This window comes from Rissa tridactyla, chromosome 19, assembly GCF_028500815.1.
Source record: "Rissa tridactyla isolate bRisTri1 chromosome 19, bRisTri1.patW.cur.20221130, whole genome shotgun sequence".
In the NCBI taxonomy this organism is placed as follows: domain Eukaryota; kingdom Metazoa; phylum Chordata; class Aves; order Charadriiformes; family Laridae; genus Rissa; species Rissa tridactyla.
In genome coordinates this window covers 4,207,580-4,231,983 of record NC_071484.1, presented here as the reverse complement: position 1 = coordinate 4,231,983, position 24,404 = coordinate 4,207,580, and the positions used below count along the sequence as shown (strand labels likewise).

At 48.9% G+C, this 24,404-nt stretch overlaps 1 protein-coding gene across 10 annotated transcripts in view; it reads right to left on the bottom strand.

Annotated features, from left to right (window-relative positions):
• Window positions 1-6,359: 6,359 nt before the first annotated feature.
• TLK2 (tousled like kinase 2) overlaps window positions 6,360-24,404 on the bottom strand; it is a 45,044-nt gene continuing 26,999 nt past the window's right edge. For all 10 annotated transcript variants that reach the window (XM_054224210.1, XM_054224212.1, XM_054224203.1 and 7 more), the window contains 11 exons: window positions 23,736-23,888; window positions 19,378-19,444; window positions 17,400-17,497; window positions 16,988-17,069; window positions 15,215-15,306; window positions 14,106-14,195; window positions 13,443-13,612; window positions 11,791-11,929; window positions 10,555-10,666; window positions 9,447-9,554; window positions 6,360-9,064 (listed from right to left, as the gene is read on the bottom strand). In XM_054224210.1, coding sequence (XP_054080185.1) covers window positions 8,891-9,064; window positions 9,447-9,554; window positions 10,555-10,666; window positions 11,791-11,929; window positions 13,443-13,612; window positions 14,106-14,195; window positions 15,215-15,306; window positions 16,988-17,069; window positions 17,400-17,497; window positions 19,378-19,444; window positions 23,736-23,888 — 1,285 coding nt within the window. In that variant the 3' untranslated portion in view covers window positions 6,360-8,890. The remainder of the gene's footprint in view (window positions 9,065-9,446; window positions 9,555-10,554; window positions 10,667-11,790; window positions 11,930-13,442; window positions 13,613-14,105; window positions 14,196-15,214; window positions 15,307-16,987; window positions 17,070-17,399; window positions 17,498-19,377; window positions 19,445-23,735; window positions 23,889-24,404) is intronic.

The following is a 24,404-nucleotide window of genomic DNA, read 5'->3' as shown; positions in this document are numbered from 1 at the left end:
GGAGGAGAAAATTCCCACTGAGCAGCGAGGCGCTGGCTCCCCTGGGCATCACCCGGCCGCTGGAGAGCCGGTTCTCCTCCGTTTCTGGAGCAACCAAGAAAGCTTTGAGAGGGGAGGTGGGAATATCGGGAAGTGCGGTGGCAGCCGGGTTGGGAACGTTGAGCTTTTCGCTCGGGATTGTGCTGGGAAGCGCCGGGGCAGCGGCGCAGGCTGGCACCCACCGTGCATTCCCGCGTTCAAGGGTTGTGCTCAGACCCACCCGAAAAAGCAGCAAATTCTTCCTTTCCCTGATGGCTGAAAGGGTCCGGCTGCTCTTGGCGTTGCCCGTGGCGTGGCAACGTGGCACAGTGCAAAGATTTGGGTGCACCGGTGCGGAAAGGGTGACGCCTGCGATACCCATCCCATGGGAGCATCCCCGGGGACGCGGGAGCCTCACCTCCTCCTCGAGCTCTCCAGGGATTTGGGCAGCGCAGGGGGAAGCACGTCGGACCTCGACACCCAGACTCTGCCACGCAAAATCCAGGTGAAACAGTGCTTTTAATCGATCCAAGACGACGGCAGCGCTCCCTCCAGCAGGGAGCAGGATCGGGCCCCGAGATGGCACATCGCGGGGGGGACGACACACACGTGTAAACCGGCCACGTGGTGTTTGGCCGTTCTTGTGAAAATAAATGAATCCGTTGTTTCCCAGCAAGGCAGGAAGGACCTGCAGACCGGTGCCAGGACGGGCTTTGGGGATGCAAACCCTCCGGGGGGGGCCCAATTAAGTACATCAGCATCTGGGCTGTTGGGCTTTTTAAGCCAGGGATTATTTTTTAATTGAGGCAGCGCCGGGGGAACAGCCTCGCTCGCCCTCCGGGGCTGGACGCGCGCCGGGGGCTGCCTGCGGGGAGCGAGTGCGACAGCCCGGAGGAGAGGAGGGAATTGCCCAGATCCTCCCTCCCATCCCTAAACTTTGGAGACCACTCCGGGGGCATCCCACCCACCGAGGCGCCAGCGGCTGGACGTGATGGAGCCGTGGAGTCCCATGAGTGGGACCCTCCATCCATCCCGGGCAAACCTGACATCCCTTTCCCGGGAGGCGAGTCCCATCCAAAGGACAGGACACGGCAGAGACGAAAGGCTTCGGATCCCACGGAGCATTGCTGCCTCCTGGCCTGGTTCATCCCATGTCTTGGAGGCCCCTGTGATTAGAAGATAATTAGCACTTCCTAATTATTAATTCCCCCAATAACGGCTAACAGCTCCTCACCTACTCTCCTCCTAATCCAGTTTAGTACCAGTTCAGTTGCTACTCGTCGGAGCGGATCGGGAGGAAACGCATTTTTCCCTTCCCCTGGGATGTTTCCAAGCTGTCTGACCTCTCTGGCCCTAACGAGCTGCTGCCAGACGAGGGGCGGCGGCTGCGCGCAGGCGATGGCCGACGGCGCCGCAGCCGAGCGCTCGGGAGGGCTCGTAGCACCCGGCAAGGGATGGGGGCGATGGGCTGGCCCCGGGTTTGGCCAGCACTCGGGCCGTTCAGCGTCTGCGGCCAATTCCCGCAGTCGGAGCATCTCTATCTGTCTCCTTGTTGGAAAAATAAATGCTATTTTTTGGCCAAAGCGAAACATTGTATGGGGGTGGTGAGAGCGGAGGGGCTGCAGTGGGACAGGGTGAAACTGCGTCAGCTCCAGCGAAAGTGCCCCTGCAGAAGGATTTGGAAAATATTTCCGTAGATGGATCCGTGCCACTCACCAGTGTCTGCCCTCGTCGGGAGCGCTGGCAGAGGACGGGTCAATGGGCGACGCTCAGCTTCCCACAGGTTGGAAATTAAATGTTGCTAACGAGCTGTGGGACCCAGCCATCGGGGTGGCACCCTGCGAGGTGCCGAGTTCGAGGTTGATACGGGGCAGGTTTGGTGTTTGCTCGTGACGGAGGCGTTAGAGGAGAGGATCTGGCGACCCATGGACCATGAGAGCAGCGGCCGTAGCACCAGGCTCGAGGGCAGACGCTCTGCAGGAAGGATCTCTACAAACCCAGCAGCCACCCCCGAGGACCAGGGGGTCCAAAGGGTCTAATTTTAGAGCCTGGGGAGGGCACGGGGGTACCGCATCCGACCAGGGAGGCTGCACGTCCTGCTCCATCGTGCTCTTCCAAGGGTGTCCCTCACTTCCCGTGTTTCTCGGCAGGTCTGAGGGGCTTCAGGAGAACAGTGCTGGAGCCCAAAGCCCTGCCTGCGGGCAGCGGCTGTCGAGGGGCTGCTGGTGCGGCAGCTGGCTTCGCCGCGGCAATGGCGGCCGGGGACGGGCAGCACCTGCCAGGCTCAGCCCCGGGCTCAGCCCTCCGTCCGCGCCGCCCCGGCCTCATCCTGGCCCCCGAACGGCACCGGCCGGGCCAAGATCAACACCCACCTGGCAGCCGCCGCCGCGCTGAGGTCACTGCTTAGGGAAGAGGCCGTCTCGGCGTCTGCTGGCTCCTCTCTCCCCCGCGCCGGCGGCAGGGGAAGGCCACGTCGCTCTCTACCCGTTGGAGACGGGCGGGGGACAGCCAGGGCAGCCCCGGTCCCAGCGATGGAGAGGGTTCCCCCCACCCCGATCCTGCTGCCGGGCTCTGCATCGCAGCCAGCGAAGGGTGGTCGGCAGCCCCCTCGCTGGGACGTGGGGCTCAACACATCCCCCCCCCCGGGCTATGGCAAGGGGGACTCGTCCCCAAAATGAATTTGCGGCCTTTCCTCCGAGGACAAGCCCGGGGACACCGCGCGGGGGCTCAGCTCCTCCGCAGCCCCGGGCACGGCGGTGGCCGTGGAGTGTCCGGGTGCTGCTGACGCTCCCGAGGGTTTGGTTTTCCCCAAGCGCCGACGGGTTCAGCGCCGGGAGGGGGGTCTCAGTGCTGGTGGCTCCACAGAGCAGGGGGTGCGGGGGAGGCACCCTGCCCTGCACTGCAGTCTGCTCCCCGTGCTCCTCGCCTCGGCGCGGAAACGCAGTATTTAAGATAAGCCCCAGCTCTGCTCGACACCCAGCTGCGGGTAGAAGGATCCCAGCCAAAAAGAAGGGCCGTTTCCCTGCCTCCAAACCGACCATCCCCTTGGCTTTTGCAAGGAGCAGACAGGGCTTTGCCAGCTGCTGGGGTTCCTCCAGGGGCTCAATCAGCCCCTGCCCCCCCAAATCCCTCCCCACCCCCCTTGTTCCCAGCGCCGCAAAGGGGGTCCCTTTGTGGGTGCCCCGTGCTGCGGCTCTCGGGGCTCTTTGCTGCTCTCTCTTCTGCAGCCCTTAAGAGTCAGGCAAGTTCAAGCTGCAAATAATTTATTAAAACCAGATGTGCTCGCTCAAAGCTGCCACGAGGAATTTCAGGGCGCTCCAGCCCGGGGAAGGCCAGCGCCGAGATCCCTGCCCTTCCGCCGCGGGGGCGAGACGAGGCCGGGGGCTGCCCGGGGAGCAGCGCTGCCCTCCCAGCCCGCTGCCTTCTCCTTCCTGCCCGGCCTCCCCAGGGCTCCTGGAAAGGGGGAGAGAGAGGAATTCCAGCCATTTGCAAGAAATTTCGCCTTTTAGAAAAACACTTTCTCCGCATGACTCAAGAGCAAATTAGCAGAGCTGGGTCGGGGAGCGGGGAGGGGAGGCAGCTGGAGAGCGGCGGAGGACAGCACATCCCAAACGGCATCTTCCTCCCGCCGGATGCGGGGATGGGACCAGGGAGCAGAGCTCCCACCCTGTCCCGCAGCCCTTTCCAGCAGGAGCAGCGTGGTCCAGTGGCCACGTAGTCGGCCCTAGATGCTTCGTTTCCACCTCCACTGCTGCCTCACCTCATTGCTACGGACGCCTCCGTCCCTCACCATCTCCTTTCCATCCCTTTAGCCTTGGAGGGGTTTTGGCATCAATCCCGGCCGGTCTCCTGCGTTTGGGTGCGAGCGGGTGTATTTTCAGGATTAGCAGGAGCCGGGATGAGCCAATGCTGAACAAAGCAGGTTTTGAGCCCCGATCTCGATGCAAAGCTGAGCCAGGCCAAGAGCGAGGAGGTTGCCGACACGGCAGCCCCTGTCCCGTGGACCCCGGCCAGCGCGTGCTCGTGGCTCCTGCACAGCCGGCAGCTTTGGTCAAGAGAGGACAGGGCCGAGCAGACCTGTGGTTTTTTTTTTTTCTTCTTCCCATAAATGCAAACCAGAGCCAAGCACCTTATAAACCCACTGCCTGTGCTCCCCGTGGCTGCTCGAGTGGGGACGGGAGATCTGGACAGCACATGAGGCCAAATCTCCTTGGTCTTCTCCCCGCTGCTAGCAACAGCATCCCTACATTTTTAGCTCCATCCATCCCTCCCTCCCTCCCTCACCTTTTTAGCTCCAGCTGGACCATTGCACCCCCCTGCCCCACCCCTGCAGCCCAAGTAAGAGGGGATGGGCAAGCAGCTCCAGGCCAGGGCTGCCTGTGGGCTGGCGAGGCTCATCCCACGCACTGCCGCGGCAGGTGGTGGCCAACCTTTGGTTTTAGGCTTTTACCGGATCAGCTCAAAGCACCGAGCATCCCCTGCGCTGACCCAGCAGCTGGCCCGCCTTTGGAAACGAGGAGCAACAGAAACACCAAGGATGGAGGAAGAAGAAAGGCTGGGGCAATCCACGCCATGGCGAGATGCAGGGCTGGGAGTGAAGAGGAGCACGGAGGAGCGTGCGGTGCTGGCAGCAGCGACCGGCTCCTCACCAGACAGCACGCGCCGGCGGCTTTTCCCATCCTTTGCGCCCCCACGCAGCTAATGCATGAAATGAGAGCGTGTCTCAGCCCCGGTCCCGGCTCCCGCTCCCCCGCCCAGCACAGACAATAGCGTCCTTGTGGCCAAGACGCCTGTTCCTGGGTGTGAACGTGGCGAGGGGAGGCCGAGCAGCTCCGCGTTTGCTTGGCCTCTCGCCCCCACCCAAGGCGATGGCCGTGGGGCACCCAGCTGTCCCCGAGGGCAGCAGCAGGGCCAGGGCGAAGCAGATGCCGCGGGCACAGCCACGTGCGGCGATGGGAATTCAGGGTCTTGGTGCAAAGATTCATCAGCATCTGGTCAAAAAGGCACCTCCGGGCTGGGGGGGAGTCAGGGCTGCGCCGGGTCCTGCTTCCACATGGTGCAAGTCTCCTGTCCCCCTCCAGGCTGGGAAGGGGAAGGTTTAAATCAAGGCTGCTTGAGCCAGGCTCGCGTAGCACCCAGAGAAGAACATCCTCCAGCAGCAAACCCCAGGGAGACACTGGCAGCGGTAGCAAACCTCGCGTCGAGGGTTTGCCAGGTCACAAAATAAACTGGGACTGGCCCATTTGGCAGAAGGAAGCTCATTTCATAGCGTGACTCCTAACCGCTAGCATAGGAGACGAAGCATCCAGCCAGGCAGCCCCTCAGCAAGTCTCATTCCCGCTGGCATCCCATCTACATCCCTGCTCCCAGCCACGCCATGCACGCCCGGGGGGTACCTGGCCTGCGGGCTCAACCGCCGCCACTGCAGGATGTTTGTGCATTCGCTGCTGAAAGGCTGCCGCCACCTCCCCCTGCCCAAATCTGCGTCGCATCATCAAAACTGGCCGAGGGGGCCAAAAAATAATCAATTGCAGCAGCGGGGAGGGAGCCGCGCTGCTCTCGGTGTTCGGTTTCACTCGCGCTCAGCCGAAAGCCGGCTTTAACTTCAAGTGCAGCGAGGGTGACGTCAGGTTTGCAGAGAAATCCTGATCCCCAGAAACTCTTCCTGCGGAGGAACCAGGCTGTGGTGGGCGGGCACCAGCCCGTTTCGCACTGCGGATGCCCCACACGGAGGTTGGGAGATGCCTACGGAGGAGCTGGGCATGTGAGCCGGCCCTCCCCCCGGTTCTTAGTCCAGATATAAGCAGACTCGACGTCTTCAGCTGCCAAGGTCCTTTTTTGTTTTCTATTCTATGTTTTTAAAGCTGACAAGACTCAGCTATAAATTTAAGAGCTGAGTTTCTCGTCACTGCCCAATGTGGTTATTCTGGGTGACTGAAACCAAAGCCCCGGGCGGCCGGGGCTGGGCTGCGGCCACCGGCTCGGCAGAGCCAGCCAGGGCACGGGACTTCAACGCTGATTTTCATCAGCAAACAAAAAAGGTGGTTTTTGTGGCCCAAACATACGTTGCTTCTTAAGGCAGCTGACACTCTACTGACGAGGGACAAACCCACCTTGGACATCTGTCTCGGTCTTCCAGAACAAGATCAATGCCAGTAATTAAATAAAACATGGTAATTTTCAGCGATTCTCACCTCACACGCAGAGATCTCACTGCTCTGAGGTGTTGAATGCAACCGTCCTCCATTCTTCCTCATCTTGTCCCGTGTCACCTCCATGCAGCCACTGCAAGAGAGCTCGTGCCAACGCTACAAAGAGCAAAACAGTAAGAGCCAGGCAAATCAGTTTCTTAAAACTTATTTTAATATCCATGTCTCATCTGTTGGGTAGAGCCAAAACAGTCTGGCCTGGTTTAAGTTACAAATTCTTCATACACTTTTCTTTAAGTAAATGAACAGTGTGGCAATAGGGTCTGTTATTGGAAGTGAAACCCATATTAACGAGGAAGTGTGGCAGCCAGAATTCTACCAGGGTTCTTCACGGCTAACAGCCCCGGGGAAAGGCCACGGCTGTCCCCAGGCCCCCGGATGGGTGTCGCACAGCAGGAATAAATGCATCTGACACAAAACTAATCACACCCACAGAGATAGCACACACTGTATGTCCAAGAAACGAGGGGACCGGGATAGAAAAAACCCTTTTAGAATTCTCCCCGATGCGGACAGACACCGAATCATCAGTTGCAGCAAATGGGATGAAGCATCAACCCTGATTTCGCCCGACAGAGGCTGAACAGACGTGTCGAAGCGCTGCTTGCTAAACAGTTAACTTCTGGAGTAGAGCAGCAGGGATGGAGAGGGCTAAGGAATCATGGCTGAGGATTTAAAGATGCAGTATTTCTTTTCTTTGTTTAAAACACTACAGTTTAGAGACCACCTTAATGCAGCTGCAAGTGAATACAGCCAATTAAAAGCCCAAGAGTCACTACAAAAATAGTAATAAAAATGAAAGCGGCAGAGTTCTCTGCTTCCCAGGTCCATTGCTGAAGTTCAACAGACTCCGCCATGTTTCAGTTGATCAAAAAGTTCCTGATCAGGTTTAAGCACAATATTTGCAGACGATGGCTTACACTAAGGCAGACAAGCGGTAGTTCTCTCTGAAAGTGCGTGACGGAGAACATCGCTTGCCACGAGAATGCCATTCGGGTGCGGAGTGTCCCAAACAGCCCACGCGCTGCCGGAGCTGTGGGAACAACCCCGGAGCTGCCGCACAGAGACACCGCAGTGGTCTGGGTATCGGGTGAGGAAGTGTGCACGGGGTGATTTGTTTTTTTAAAAACACCACCCCGAATTGCAGTAGTGCACCGCTCAGCTCCCTCCCGAGACAAACCTTGCTCTTGAACACTGCATCTTTAAATATTTCTGGCTAGGAACTCCTGCCACATGTTAGGAGCGCTCCAACCTGGCTGCCACATGTTCAAGTGCTGTGCTTTTCGTGTGTGTTTTCAGTTTTCCTTCAACGCGGGGGGGAAAAGGGGGCAGAGTGGGGACAAGAGGCTTGCGTTTCACAGCAGGCAGACTCCAGCTGAAGGTGTAAGGCCCCTCCAGGCAGATTACAGAAGGGAGACAAAACCAATAATCAGTGTTTGCTCCCTCCAAGAACATTATCTCATTCCCTCTCCTTTGAGATCGGATGCAGCGACGGCAGCACGTTAGGAAAGTCAGCAAGTTTTAAAAGGAAAGTGTTAAGGGAGAGAGGAAGCTTTGCTGCCAAGTCACTTAATGGAGAAGAGCAGACAAGTCTTCAGCTTCAGATTTTCATAACCCGAACAAGACACGTGCAGTACTGCGTGAGCACGGATCACACCTGTGAACAACTGCGCTGTGCTCCGATTCTTTCCCGCTCGCTGCCTGCCTTTTCAACAGTCGACAGGTATCATGCTCACGAGGGCAGAGAGCGCGCCGTGAACATGTCGGGGTGTGTTTTCAAAAAGAACAGCACTTCAAATAAATTAAAAAGGTGCAACCGTTGAGCGTGCTACGAAGCAGCGGCTGAAAACCTTGTGGCAGTCTGAGCTGCGATCCACCCTGATCAGAGGAGATCGACGCAGGCCTGTTCTCCCGTGGGCTTCACCGCCCTCCTGAGAAGGTGAATTATTCCTAAGAGGCCACCCCAAGGGAGCAGAAAGCTGCACCATCCGCAGAACGAACACTGCCATGAACCTGCTAATATGGGTTTCACTTTGAGACCAGAAAACTGTTTTCTTCCAAAAAATTGTTATTTTTAAAAAACTGAAATTAATTAGGGGTAAAACACTAACTCTAGTGCCATGAACAGGCAGGATCAACTTTTTTCCCCTCCAAAGGGCAAAGAGTCATATACCATCCCCAGCTGAACCTTGGTGCTTCGAGCTTTTCAGGAGATGTTACCTAAACTTTATTAAAAGAAAAAGAACAATGTTTAAATATCAACACTGGACTAGCCCAGTCTTTTTCCAAAGTCCACATTCTTCATATGAAGCACACACGGCGTCCTGGATTCCCCAAGGCTGCATGTTCAGAAGTTCACAGTACATGGAACCATGTCTTTTTGTATTTTCTTGAGTTTCCCCTCCTTGCTCAGAGCAGCCACCCTTTGTGGTCATTTACTGGATAAACCTCAAGCCATCTCCTATCCAACGTGGCTTGGCCTAGATGCCGAAGGTTTTCTTGATGAGAGTTGATGTTGTCATGCTCTATGGATGGAAAAAAGCAAGAGAAAAAAAGCACCTGGTACAGGTTTCTTGAGACCCTTGCAGATTCCTCTATTCCAAAGCTGTTTCTGAAAGTCTTTTTGCCGGTTTCTCAAGCAGTTTTTGGCCTATTACTCTGTCTCAGTTTGAAGAGCTGTTATTGGATGTTCCAGAGGTTGATGCAATTGCAGCTCCAGCTGGGCTGCTTGTGGATACAGATTTGCGGATGTGAGGCAGCAAGTATGGGTCACAGGCCAGCTGCTGGACATCTATCCGATCCTCCTTTCGGTAGGCCAAACAACGTCTGATAAATGCCTGCAGACACCCCAAAGGCAAAACAAGAATTAGGAGACGGAGAGAAACGGGAAGCGTTCTTTGACAGACAACTCTTTGGGAGCAAGGCCAATCTGACAACCCCAGCGCTGAAATTCCTTCCCCAGTGACCAGACAGCCCAGCTCCTACACCAGAAGGTCATCTTTTCTTAGGAGAAAGCACAGGCGGAGGCACACGCTGCGCTCTGTTTGATCCTCAGCCTGACAACTACAACACAAAGCCACCGACCGACCACTCTGCAGGAGGCAAGCATTAAACGCAGAACTTCTCACTGGGTTCAGGGAAACCAAGAGGAAGGAACTGCCAGTGCCTATCGCTGACTGACATACACAGGGCGATCAAACTCGCTGCAAGAAGATTTACCTTTGCTTCTGGCGTGACTACTGGCTTTGGAGGGAACTGCACCTCGGTAGCTTTCAGAATTGTGTTCTCCTGCAGAATATCTTGCTGTGACTGGTTGTGACCGAAGGGCTACCAAAAAAAAAAAAACGGAAGACAGTTGTTAAAGGTTGATGACAGGCATTAAAAAACCCGTAACGCTACTGTTTATCGTCCCTTGACATCAGTATTTTTCCAGGCAAGAAGCCCACAAATGCTGTGAAGGTGCTGCAGATTCCAGCCAGATGAGCAGGACGCGTTGCTCCTGCGCTTAAAGTGAACAAAAAGGACCCAAGCTGAAACACGTCTGGGGTGTCTCCAGCTCAGACAGGAGGGATCTCCGCCTGCTTCCAGACCTCGTAGGTCAGCTTCAGCGTGTGCAAGAGGGCCTTCATCTAAGCTGACAGGAGATTCACCCACTTCGCTCTTTGCTGGGCTGGTTCCACCATTGGTCTGACTGACAACACTAAGCAACAGAGCGTGTTTGTCAGCCCAGGTGTTCACAACACTTGGTTGCCAAGGACTTGTGAAAACAAGAGTTGATGGAATCCATTTCCTGCTCAAGCCTATGGTCTTCTGTTGTCATAAAACAAGTTACCTTTTGTCACGATAAATCACTTCTTCCTGATCTGCATCCCTCCCTTCCAAAAGCTGTCCTAAAAACTTCTAGGGTGGGTCTTTGTACCTACTTTTTTTTTTTTTTTCCCTAAAACACTTGCAGCTGTCAAGCACTATCAGGCTCAACAAAGACTGAGCGCATCGAAAGCGTCACAAAACAATGCCAGACCACGAACCTCAGCGTCTGGCTCTGAATGATACACTTGTCCTGCCATAATGGCCTCAGTGGGAACATGCCCAGTGGAAAGAGATATTCTGCAGAACGTTGCTTTTGAAGGAAGTGCCATGTAGAGGAAAACACAACCAAGTGAGTTCTCCCCACTCCATTAGCATGGACTCTGCCTTGGAACTGACGGCAAGGAGACAAGGCAGAAGCACCTTCTAAGCCTGGGGAGGAGAAGGAGGCAGAAGCCAGGGCTGCCTCCCTAAAGGTTTAGGAATTACCACTAGGAAAGGAGTTAAAATACCTTCTTACCTTTCTGCCATAGAGACACTGATAGAAGATGACTCCCACTGACCAGACATCAACTTTATTTGAAATCTTTGGAGGTTCTTTCCCAACCACAAAACATTCTGGTGGCAAATACCTGAGATTAGAAAGAAGAGGCAACAGGTTACGAACAGCATCTCCAAATAGTTTCAATAATTTTCTTTTGAAAGCAAGGAACAAGCTGTTCTGTGATCAGATATTGGCTTGGGACTCGAGGGACCCAATTTTATTTCCGTGCATCTTTGGGCCAAGACCACCAATACATACCCCTTCTGGGGACAGCAATCCCAAGGACTCTCCAGACACTCATGGTCTGAGCAAGTCAGCACAGTCAGTTTCTTTTCGCCAGAGCACATAAACCAGTCCCATTTTCTTTTATCTTCAAGAACTGGTATTTGTTGTCAAAAGGGCTAGGCCAACAATTCCACAATAGAAACACACAGCCAAAATACATATTTCTAGAAATACAACCCCAGATGCCACGTCCTAGTTAGAGACACTCAGCCTCGCTCAAACTACAGCGAGTGTCATTTTTAGGAACGCAACAAACCTGTACAATACCAAATGCCTTAACAAATGTTCCTGTACAACTGTTGCCCATAGTGACAGTTTGCAGCTTGGGTAATATCCAAGAATCACGTTCGGTGGCACTCACTGTAGGTCATGCTCTCAGCCACGGGAGATGCAGTGACAACACTTGGCACTGACGATAACGTACTGCTGAAAACATCCTTCTCATGACACTTGAAAGCGAAGCTCTGGCTATAGACAGCACTGTGAGATTTACATCTTTTGTAAGAGCTAACTATGGATTTTCACCTCCTCATTTCAGTGGAATACTCTTTCCACCTCCCTGTGTACCCAGGTTTCCAAATAGGCATGGTATTCTCCTCCTCCTCGCTTAAACTGTTAGACAGTGTCATTATGGACTGTGAAATAGCAGCCAAGCTCCACTCCAGAGCTCGCCATCTCAGCAGCACATGCAGTTTTTCACCAGGGCCTTTGGAGAAGAGATGATTTTCAAATGTATAAACACTAACCCACTGAAAAGTAAAAAGCTGCCAGCCTCGAAAGGAGCTGTGTGAGGACAAGAACAGTTTCCAGGGTCTCAAATCTCCAGTGTCTCAAGCAGTGGCAGCACATACAGAGCTGACATAGATCCAAAGCTGTTTATAAACTGTTCTTGATCCGTAACTTGCAAGTGCCCGAGGCGATGCTTACCAGTAAGTACCAGCCCCCTGCGATGTCAGTTCCATGCCATCAACAGAGTTGTAGCTGTCATCATCCATGATTTTGGAAAGTCCAAAATCTGTGATTTTTATCTCTCCACATGCAGTACCATTGACTAGAAGAATGTTACCTAGACAGAGGAAAAAAACAGCCCCTTAGGATATACATCTAGCAGGAAAAGAACAAGAATAAAATTGCATTGAACTCTGGCGCTCTGCAGGAGAGGACAAGGAACCCACACAGTGAGCTGCGGCAGCCTGGGGTAGATGTTTTAACACTCAATACCCTGAGCTCCACAGACAGGTCAGCTCCCACCAAGAGCTAGCAGTGCCCATCCTTGAACAACCCAGTGGCCCGACATTACTTGGAGCCTCCAGATTCTGAGCCCTATTAGCCAAACGAGCTTGCCACCCGTGCTGTTTTGACCCCTCCCAAAGGTCCCATTGGAAGGGCAGGTCAAAAAGGAGGACTAAGGCGAGAAATACACATACAGAGTTATGACTCATTCTGCCCAGAAGTCCTGACTTGCCCTGGCCTCTCAACAGCCAGAAACTCTCTCCTTCCTGGCAGTGCTCCCCAGTGGCTTTCTAAGCTCAAAAAGGACAACTACCGCTTGGGCAGGCAAGAGTCTTTTAGAAATCCATCAAGGATCAAGAAGTCAGATCATCACTGTTTTTCTCAAAGCCTACAATAAAGCAGGAGAATCGTGCGTGATGGCAGTGGATGAATCACAGTTTTAGGCGACTGTAGGCAGAGCTCTGCAGCGTGCTCAGACAACATGAGAGCAGTCGGCAGCTGGGGGGGGAAGAAACAGGGTCCCTACAACTGGTGCAACAGCACCACCTCCCGTACAGATTCCTCATGCTGATGCAATAAACCACATCACATACCGGTTACACAATGCCAATGAAGTGCCACCAGCATAGGGAGACAAGCCAGGGATAACTGCCCAAAGAGATGGCTGAATTTTACTGGAGTAGGAAGAGAGCTGCGCAGCCTGTATGCAGCACCCCAGAAGAAGGCACTTCCATTTCCCCCCTCGTGACTCTGCCCAATGATAAAGGGGAATCTGCAACAATGTTTGGAGAGGACCTTCTACGCGGCAGGCGTTACTGAATTCAAAGGCAGAGAATTCAAAACCCGAGCAAACAGTTCGACCGTCTGTCCTCAGCTTTGTGAGCTGCCACCCGGTATGAAAAACCGAGTACTTCCAAGCTCGCTTCTGCCACCACATTTTCAGGCAGATGATTACAGAAGGAATAAGCCGGAAGAATGGGAACACGAAACACACTAGTAATTATGGGAACCCTTTATGAAGCAATAACAGAAGCTCTCAACAGCAGAATACGAGCAGGACATTAAGAAACCAAACACAGACACTTGGTGGTTCAAGGGCTCATTCTGAACAAGGAGTCTACTTTTTCTAGAATGTTATTTCCTTGGTTTATGTTGCAATTCTGGGAGACAATACCCTTTTCACAGCACGTTCTATGCATTTTAGTGTTTTTCTTGTTGCAAGTTAGTTTTCCCAGACAGCCCCGTCTCCTTTTTGCTGTCTGACCAAAGTAAACTTCCCCATGTTACTTATAACCCATTACCTTTAGTTAGCATCCTTAAGCACGTCAGCTAGCAGCACAGCATACCTGGTTTAAGGTCATAGTGTATGATGGGAGGTTTGATTTCATTTAAGTATTTTAAAGCATTCACAATCTGCATGATAATGGATCGCGCCTCTTTCTCCGACATTAACTTGTGCTGTTTCAGGTAGAAGTCCAGATCATTTCCCTCACAGTATTCTAACACTGTACAAAACCTGAAGGCAAAACAGTAGTTGTTGTAATTAAGGCACCTGACAGAAACCAGAACACTTCGTTATTGCTTGTCTGTAAGATTCACCTACTTGGTCAATACATTAAATTAAGAGTCCTGCAGCCTATTAATCCCTTTCTAAAAATAAGCTACCGGGAGCACAGTCCTCAGTGCTCAAGGGTACAAAGGTCAGAGATCCACCATTAAGTGCTAGATCCAGAAGCGGAAAGCTGTATCAACTGGGGCATTTGCCCAGGCCAACAAAGAGTAGGATTTACCAGTAAAGCACCACATCTGACATAATACGGCTAACTGGTTTGTGAGCTAGTCTCTAGAAAACCAATGTTCTTTTAAACTGCCTCAGATCTCTCTGCAGTACAGTCTGTAACATTGGTGTGGACATTCTCTGGACTCTCCTGGAAAGTTTTAAGTGACCAAATACTTTGTCTGTAGTGAATGGGTCAAACCAAGTCAAAGGATGCAGCAGCATAACTTACGAGTCAGTATCCAGCGAAAAGTAGTCGTATAGCTTAACTATTCGAGGATGATCCAGTTCTTTGTGAATTCTGTACTCCCTACATGCATGTCTGAAAATAGGAAAAGTTTGAGCATTAGTCATACAAGTGACTTAATTCTAAGTTCTGCAGATAGCAAACCCAGACATACCACGCAGCGGTCCAACTTCAATCAAACCCATGCACGTTATTCAGACAGCTTAAGAAAAGGCAAGCAAACAAGGGACTGCGCAGAACAGTTCTCGAGAACCACAGAATCTGAGTGCATCTCAAATGCTGGCAATACTACAAAATAACTAATCTTGATTAATGGTACTGCTTGCCAAAGTAGAATAACCTCATAAAAAATCGTTAAGGGATCCAAGATAGCTGAATACAAAAATCAGCAAGTTCTAGAAAAATTCCAAGATGCTCAAGAGCCCAACTTCCAGGTTTCAAATTCGGCTTAGTTTGTCCCAGTGACTTGTTATGGAATCAAGATAACAACTTTATCTTTGAAGCTCTGTCGAGAAGGCTCGGCTGCCATTCTGCAGAGCTTATCTAACCCACGGCACTAGGGAGCAAGCGTTACCAACACCAAAAGGCTTCCTGTATGTCCCTTCTAGGCCATGACATACCTATAGTCCTAATCATCTGTGAAAGGATTAGGTATTCTAGGAGGCAAAGGGAAGGGGAAGGCTTTCCGGGAGCACAATGCAGGTGTGTATCTGGAAGATGGGCATGAATAATTGTTTCCCACAACAGCAGAGCTTAGACATTTCAAGGAGGAGAAGCCACTTTAACGCTTTCTTCATAGAGCGCTACCAGTGCTTTAGAACCTTGTGTCATAGTACTTATGCAAAACTGAGCGTGCGTGCACGTGTTTAAAACTTTTCTAATCTGACCAGCTGGTTTTGTAGGAACTCAGCCTCTGCTGGGACAAGAGAAAGAGGACAGCCCTCAGGCACTACTTCTGCAAGTAGCTACCGGGACAGAGTGGCTTATGAAACGTAGCAAAACGCAGGAAAAAGTGGCAGCCTGTTCAGAGACACTGAGAACCAAATGAAGGAGGAGTTTGGAAACACGGCTGTCTGCTTTACAGCCTTACTTACTTGTGATAGTTTTCTTTCTTCTCGTCTCTCCAGTTTTTATTTAACTGGTGTATTTTCACAGCTACGTATCTCTGTTCTGTTAAATCAAATGCCTGCAGAGAGAAGAGCTGAAAATCAGTAGGAATCACAACTTCAAGTTAATACTGCAAAAGCAGACAAGCTCTAACAAACCAATATCCCCACCCAGGAAATCGGCATTACGACATACTGAGCGAAGAGCAAACCCACATTTTGATGTAATTAGTTTCACTAATGAAACCAAGCAACTCTGAAAACAATTGAATATTCTGTGCTTTGATCTGACCTGCCCCATGGGATCTAACTAATGCCGCATTTATTCTGACATTTTACCACCAGAGCTACAATGAGACCAGAAAGGCCAAATTACCAAAATATAGACAGTTAATCACACTGGGAAAGACCCTGCCATTATTCCCCCAAGCCACCTAACTCATTTTCTACACTCAGTGAAATAAACCCAGAACATACAGAGGATTTTCAATACTTTGTTTCACACTGGTAGCTCAGCTCTCCATCTTGGAGCATAATGTTTCAGCTTATTGAGAAGATGGAGAATTCAGTGGCAGAACTGTGTAAATCTTGTGCTGTGTTTTTTCCCTTCCAGTTTCCGGCTATTTAGGCAGTCTTTAAAGAACGGACCACTGGAATTCTGCTCTTAGAGAAATGCAGAAATCTTTTGCCTCGTCTGAGAGCAGCAACGGCTAATAATTTATAGGACGGGGCAAAATAAGCAGACAAGGATAAACTGCGTCCATCTCAAAAGTTGTGTACTTAACTCCTCATGCTTAATAGATGGGTCGAGACCCTGGAGAAGAAGGGCTAAGCATTTCTTTGTTTTAATAACACAGTTACAACTCTTAAGCGCAGTCAGCTAGGAAGCATTTGTACCCTCTTGCTTTCCTCTGTGGAGCCAAGGCTTTCTACTGAGTCAGCAAAGCCTCCAAAGAGCAATTCAGGGTACTTACACGTGCGGCTCACGCTCTGTTTTTCACTACCTGAGCAGTCTAGCCCCCTTGGTTTAGATATCTATTGTTGTACTGCATCAAAATAACAAATCAACGTGAAGTTTCCAATATTTGCATTGGCCTAGTTCTTTTTATTATAGCCAAATTCAACGTAAATTAAAAACTACTAGATGGGGAATATTTAGAACTGGAAAGGGTCTAAGCGTAACAGTCAAATAGCGAGCACCAAAGTATCGCAGGTCTCGGCCATGCAAGAGTGCTGACACACAAGTAATTCTCAGTTCCAAGGAAGTCCCAAGACTGCACACACACCTCCAGTCTGCTACTTCAGAGCATAAAATCAAGACACAAGGGAAAAAAAAAAAAAAAAAGGCCTTCTACCCCCAGGAAATGCAAGCTTTGCTCTTATTATTGGCGCTCTTTTCTCTTATTTCCGGTGATGTTCAGACTTGCTATGCCATACTGAATAAAACTTAGCCTCTTAAGGTATTTGCGTGTAGCACTTGAAGAAACAAGTGGTTTGCTTATCTGTTCGGAAAAAACTTGCAGACTTGGCGCAGCATTTTCTCAAAACATACATTTGCAGGGAATCTGACCTCTGAGGACCAGGGCAGAACCCCAAAATCTCAAGTCTGCTGTCTAATGCAAGCCAGATGGACACATGCTCTGTCCTCCCTTCTTCCTCCACAATCACACACACACCACTGAGAAAAGTGTAAAAATCCTGCTTACTGCAATATTTCATTGCAGATTCAGATCACACCACAGATTGCCACTTCAAATTTACCTTATATACTTCACTGAAGCCGCCTCTACCCAGAAGATGTAGCAACAAATATCTATCATTTAGCGTTGGATGGTCTTTAAATCTATCAAGAAAGACACAGTTTAAGAACACTGACAGAAATACTGCAATCTACTGCACAATAAATTACAGCTACCACACAGCTTAGAAACAACATTTTTATATTAAGACAGAAAAATATTATAATTGTGTTAACGACTGACAGATTTGGTACTATTTGATCATTTTGCACTGATGAAAGACTATGTAATGGTGCCTTGACGCACTTGGAAGCCTTTGTCTTACATGAACTTCAAGTTTATCACCATGCCAATTTAAAAAAAGATTGTTTCCCATTATGAAGGGGACATAAAAAATCGTTACGTGTTCTTGTCCCTGAATCCCATGTACTTACTGTGAATTATCTTCATTGTGTATCCTTTTCAATTCCCTGATATGTAGATTTCTAACTCTCTCTAGCCGTTCCAACTCTGCCTGGATCTCTGCTTCTTCCTACACAAGGAAAAACCAAAAGGAAACCACAACACTGTAAGACGGTGCAGTTAGCACTTCTGCCTGATTTACAGAAACACACGTTAATTCCACTTGTGAAGAACGTTTTGGTAAATAACTTGTTTGGGAGATTAGAGAGATGGTCATCGTCAACTAAAAGTCAGGTGGAAGGTGATGGGAATGAAAACTGACTGGGCAGTTTTGTTTACACCCCCACACAGACAGGAGCAGACACATCTTTACGCCTTCTTGTTTTTAACGTTTTCTGTAATTAAGAAGCATTGTAGCTCTGGTCCTGCTCCTTCCTTGATTTAAGTGCTGTGGAGCTGGTTTTGTAAGAACTCAGCGTCTGCTGGGACAAGAGAAAGAGGATGGTCCTCAGAAGTAAGAAACAGGGACATCACGATGCCACATGGGGACGGGGCAGCATTCGGAGAGGATGGAGATTGTGAAAGGACAACACACGGTCCCATTAGCGGTAAGAGGTAGAAGAGGTCAGAGCGTAACTTAGTGCCGTGGGGAAGTTTTGATGTAGAGCTGAAGTTCTACTGCCCTCAAACACAACGCTAGAGTTCACATCGCTGTGGACAGGGTTGCAAACCTCAATTAAAACATGCGCCTTGAGCAGCATTATTTGGTATATATGACTCAAGGGACACAGTTACCCATTTGTCTTGTGACTCTTTTCCTTTCCTTCTCAACTTGTTCTATTTTTAGGCACAAAGAATGAGCTGGTTTCCAAAAGTGGAGAAGGATAAGCACAGCTTCAGACAATGCCACGATCCCGGAACATTACTTCATTTTCCATTAAGGTCCATTTCCAAATGGATTCCTCTGTTCCAGGGTGGCACACTACGTGCCAGCATAAATGGACCTGCAATGAATCCACTCTAGCAACACGGAAGCCGTAGTTGAGCATGCCTTTAGTATAGCCCTGCTCGTATCACTTATCTTTGCTCATAGGTCAATAAAATGTAACGGGCAGAGTGCCAGCGGATTCCACATGTGCATTAACTTCCCCTTGCCACTGAAAATAACAAGGAGCGCAGTAGCATTAATGAGGCCTTGCATTCAACTGGTGTGTCAAGGTTACAGGAAAAACTAAGTGTAGAGCTCAGGCCCCACCTGAGAAAAGGAGGACAACTCTGGCAATGCGTTTCCATGCTTCCTCTTTGTTTCATAGGGGAAAGAAAACTCTTTGGCCTTAGCAGAGATCACAGCTAACCAAGAAATGGTGGAAGACATCTATTTTTTTTTCCCAGTATTTTATCTGTTGAAGTGTCCCAAAAAACTTATTTATAGGTTATTGCAATCACTTTAAAAGGTAACCAACAGCTTATCTAATTATAACCTCACTCGCAGGTACGATTCCTACTGAAGCCAATGTATTTGAAAACAAACGTCCATTGCAACGACCTAAACAGGGATAGTTTCCAAAAGCCCAAGAGATTTTATTGGACTGTTACTGATAATGCTGGTTATTTGATAATGCAAAGAAATGTGAAAGCCAATGACGTGTTCTTGTAATTTTCTTCCCTATAATTTTCCATTCCTTCCTGTTCCCCCCTATTAGACACGTACAGAGCCCAGCACTAGGGCCCATCATAGTGAAAAAATAAGACGCGTCAAAACAGTGGAACTCCCTGCAGGAAATCGTAATTCTAAGGACACAGAAATCTATTTATTGAAGCAAAGAACATCTTTCCTGAATACCACTGCCTTGGAAAAAAATTATTACAAAATCCTGGCCATCTCTTTCAAGCAAAAAAAGCCTCTCTATTATCAAACAAACAGTAGCGACCTCTACAGAGCAATGCTATTGTTCATAGAATACTGAATCAAAAACCCACCTAAAAGCCTTTTCTGCGGTTAGTTCTTACCTTTTTAAGATGACCTAGTCGGAGTTTGAAGATTTCTTCCTGTTCGTGGTATTCTGCTAACGTTAACCTGCACAGAAGAGAGGTCCAATGCGTTAGGTTTCAACGCATGGGATAAAGTGAACAGCCTGCAGAATACACATCTCCAGTGGAAGTGACAAGTACGCAGAGCGTGTCAACAGAGACAAAAAGCTTAAACCTTGATAAAGCACATACTATTTTCAAATCCAAGTCCTGAATAACACCTGTTTAGGCTAGCGACTGATTTTTAACACAGAGAGTTAAATCGTAATCTAAGTGTGGAACTCTGAAGCACAATTATTCCCCATCTTATTTTTTCCATTTAAAGTTTGCTTTACTGACTTGCTTTCAAAGTTTTCTTTGTAACAAAAGCTGGGTAATTCAACCCTGCTATTTATTCTGGGACTAGCAGTACCACCTGGCCACAGAGCCACTGCAAACAGAGCACTGACCTGGGATTCAGAACTTTTTCCTGCTTCAGGCTCTGCAAAGCGGCTTCCAGGGAAACCTTGGGAACTTTACATCACCTTACCACCTCTTTGACCTCATGTGTAGTTAGGAGGAGCAATGGGATAAGGGGAATAATCCCCATTTGATTGATGGTAAGTGATGTGCAAAGTTTCCATCCTAGGTGGCTGCTCAAAAAAAGTTTTTCAATGTCTTTTATAGCCAAAGAGCATCACGTAGGACAGAGGCAAAACACAGCCTTACACTAGAATAACGACAGATCCCGTCACTAGTGAAAGGTAATGATGTGCTGAGATCTTTAAGGTTAGAAAAAGCAATCATTATACTCACTTTCTTACTACCACCAACAAGGAGTTTGGTAAAGGCATCACATGTGAACATGAAGTTATGAAGCCCGTTATCAACTGCATCGGTTTACTTTGTAAACAAGATAACACACGTGACAGCATATAAATATCTTTTTTGAACCTAAATGGAGTTCAAAGTGTATCCCAGGAGGATTCCTGCTGCAGCAGTTATGCCCTGCGTAGGACTTAGTACAGAGGTTAGTGTATGAGGTCTCCACAGCACCAACACCACAACTAGTTTGAAGAGGGGACCGAGTGCCATGTCTGTGCAGGGCCAGGGGACACTGGCTCACTGCTCAGTAAATTCAGAGGCGGCAGCATTCAGCTGATTAAGCGCTCATCTCGAAATGCCCCAACTTCTCCCCGCTGTTGCTAATGCAGAGGGTTCCACATAGTTGAAGTAAGTGATAAAGCAGTTGTTAGCCGATAAATTTAATGCGAAACTCACAAGCCAAGTTCCCTTTGAAAGAATCTTGACCATAAGAAACTGCTTATTACAGATTAAAGATGCATACAAAACACAGCCCGTACCATAAATGTTTACATGTTGTCTCATTCCATATAAAAGCATGCTAATTCACACACCTCCCCCAGCGACAGCTAATCAGATTCCGCTAATCTAAAAGACCATCCCAAAAGCGTAGGTCTTTGGTTGGTGTTGCTGTATAAGGAATAAAAAGACAATTGAATAAACCAGCCAGAAGCTTTCCACATATTCTAGTGCACAAATGAAATACAGAGCTAAACACCAACAGGCTACTCCTTAAGCAAGGGATGTAATGAGTACCACCAGGCTAACACTGCTCAAAATAGCTGCCTGTTAGCAGCAAGCATTACAAAAATCAAGGGGGCTCTAAGACAAACACTGCCCTGTTTCACAGAAACATGCCTGAAATACACCACTAGTGAAGCTGAAGACTCTAAGGTTGCCCAGGCTGCCCTAACAAACCTCAAAAAGCCCCAGCAGACTAGTCTCCCTGAACTAAAATCTTACTCACAGGCTAGAAAGTAGTTTCAGAAGAGCGCGTGTTTAAATTCGCATCATGAGACCCTCCTCTCCTTTTTAAGACACAGAAACAACCACCGAAATGGAACCGAAAATCAAATGAAGGAACTTGTCTGCCCACCTCTCACTCAACTTTCAGAAACATTTATATTCGACTTGCCTAAAAGACGCGCCTCTAAGAAAAAGCCTCCCTCCAAAAATAAAAAAAAATTTTGTACCCGATACACATCAGTTCAACAAACGCATTTACAGGGTAACTAGTGATTAAGGAAGCAGTCAGTCAGTACAGCTGCTTCAGCTGACTTGCAAAAACAATGTTTTCATAAGCTAAAGCACTCCACATGAACCACATCCATACACTGGCAAGCAGTTTTTATCAAGAATGCCACAAGAAGCTCTTGTAAACCACAACAATAAAACCCTGAAATATACAAGCGAAGAATGATAAACCAGCAAGAAACGCAGAGAAAAAGACCTGGTAGCACAAGAAGGCTTGCTAGCAAAGCCCAGTAAAGCTAGATTATGTCAAGGCAGGCTCACAACACAGGGAGGAGCTCACTGGATATCAGAGACATTATCATGATTTCCAGGCACATCAAGAGCTGCGCTGCCATGTCTGCAGAGTAAGGCACCCTACAGCTGCACCAGTCTGCTGGGGAAAAACATCCCTGCAGAAACGCGGAAGGCTAGACGTGCCCCTTGGACGTGAAAGGTGACCACAACCAACAGCAACGTTTCCAAATATCCATGCACAGATATTCAATTTACTTGTCCAAACTCAAGTTGCAATGCAAAAGGACGGCTTTAGAACTTTATTTAGTTCTTTTCCAGCTCACTTGCCCAGAACAAGGGGTAAATCATAGAATCTTCATGGTTGGAAAGGACCTTTGAGATCATCGAGTCCAACCATACACACACAAAAAAAACCAAACCAAAAAACCAAACCCCTACAATCTCTGCCACTAGAGCATGCCCTGAAGTGCCACATCGAGACGTTTCTTAAACACCTCTAGGGATGGTGACTCAACCCCCGCCCTGGGCAGGCTGTTCCAGTGCCTGACCGCTCTTTCAGTAAAGTCATTCCTCCTAATATCTAACCTAAACCTCCCCTGCCGCAGCTTCAGACCCTTTCCTCTGGTCCTGTCATTATTCCCCTGGGAGAAGAGGCCAACCCCCACCTCTCTCCACCCTCCTTTCAGGGAGTTGTAGAGGGCAATGAGGTCTCCCCTCAGCCTCCTCTTCTCCAAGCTAAACATGCCCAGCTCCCTCAGCCTCTCCTCGTATGCCCTGGTCTCCAGACCCCTCACCAGCCTGGTAGCTCTCCTCTGGACACGCTCCGGCACCTCAATGTCCCTCTTGTACAGAGCAGCCCAGAACTGGACACAGCACTCGAGGTGAGGCCTCACCAGTGCCGAGTAGAGGCACCATCACTTCCCTGCTCCTGCCGGCCACGCTATTCCTGATACAAGCCAGAATGCTGTTGGCCTTCTTGGCCACCTGGGCCTCTATTCAAGCTACCTATTTGCAGAAAGGACACAGTGCCCTCCAACACAACACACCCGATCAGCAGGCACCAGCACCCTGTTCGGGGGCACCGCCTTGGCTGCTGAGAGCACCCCGAAGACCACAGCTCACCCATGTGCCACCTTCTGCAGTGACTGCAAAAGGCAGCGGGAGCTTTTATTTCACATGCGCTTTTAATGATCAAGGCCAAGAATTCAAAGGAACCCCAAGGTCAAGTCGTGCCCAGGAGATTTAATAGTGCAAAAGGAAAAGTGTCATTGAGAGTCAACAGCAATGAAATGAAGGCCGTAAAGGAAACTGGTAGAAGGTAGGGGTATTTCCAACTCAAAAAAACTTCCAAAAAAATAATGTTCTGAATTTCTTGTGAGACACAGCTTTGAGAACACTGGGACTCTTAGAGCACCAGTAACTTCAAAAGAGGTAGGAAAACAAATCTGTAAGAAGAAAGAGTAGCACTCCATTTCCCTGACTCGGGTATCTGCGAAGGACTGCTCTGGAGACAGAGGTCAATGCTTAATATACTGTCCTTATAGAGAGTATATTTTTTCTTTAGTATACCAAATTGTTTGAAAATCCTTACCAGAAGGTACATGGAAATAAAGGCTTCTAAATATGTACAATTTTTTTTCCTTAAAAAAAAAAAAGCCCCATGTATCACACAGCGATACCAAAATAAATTCTGAAGTTGCAACACGGAAGAAAAAGACACCTCTTTTCAAACTTGATGCAACAGGAACAGGAATACTGAAAAAGTTACTGCATTCAAAGTTAAGCTCGTACAAAGTCTGGACTCAGCAATGATCCTTGTTTTACTCCAATGAAAACTATTTAGAACTGCAGCCAGATGTTGCCGAATGCCAGGCTAATTCCACAATATTCATTTGTGCGTGGAGTAAAGCCTAGGGGCAAGGGCAAGATTCCGTTTCCAGTAGATATTTTGTGCTCTAATCAAAGCAGCCAGCTTTGCAGTGCACCAAGAAGGCCACGTAACCTACGTTTCATTTTCTGCTCCATTGGTCTTGTTCTTGCGCTGCTTCTGCTCGTTGCTTGCTGGAGGGGTCTGTCCCATCGCAGGTGGCTTCCGTTTTGCTAACATTTTTCGTTGTCTTTCTATTTCTTCCCGCTGGGAATTTATCCTTTCCTGTTGCCTGGAAAGAAGAGAGTAGAAAAAACCGTGAAGGATGAACTATTGGTATGTACTCAGTTGTCTTCAGCATCTGTTCTTAACAGATTGGAGCAATGAATTTCAAATCAGTTGTACTTGTAAGATTAGTAACAAAATATTTTTGTACAGTAAAGGGGGATGTGCCAAACATTATGCCTCACATTTTTGAAGGTATTTTTACATAAAAGGGGATTCTTTTCCTGGCCCACAGAAACCTTTCAGTAAGTGAAAGGTTTTATTCATGAAAAGGATATCCAGGAACAAGGAGCTGCTAACCTCACGGAAAACCCAGGGATCCATGGTAAGTCACTAACTTTCCACACACTTTTTCCTAGAAGGCTCTGTTCTAAGTCTCAAGCTTTCCTGCTAAAGCTATTCCTGGAGTCTGGCACTGAGAAAGTATCCTTATACTTCAAGGGTACGGTTAAACTATCCTTAGTTCTCTGAAATATAACCAACGCCATTCCCGATTTCACTAAGAAAATTCTCTCCTCCAAGA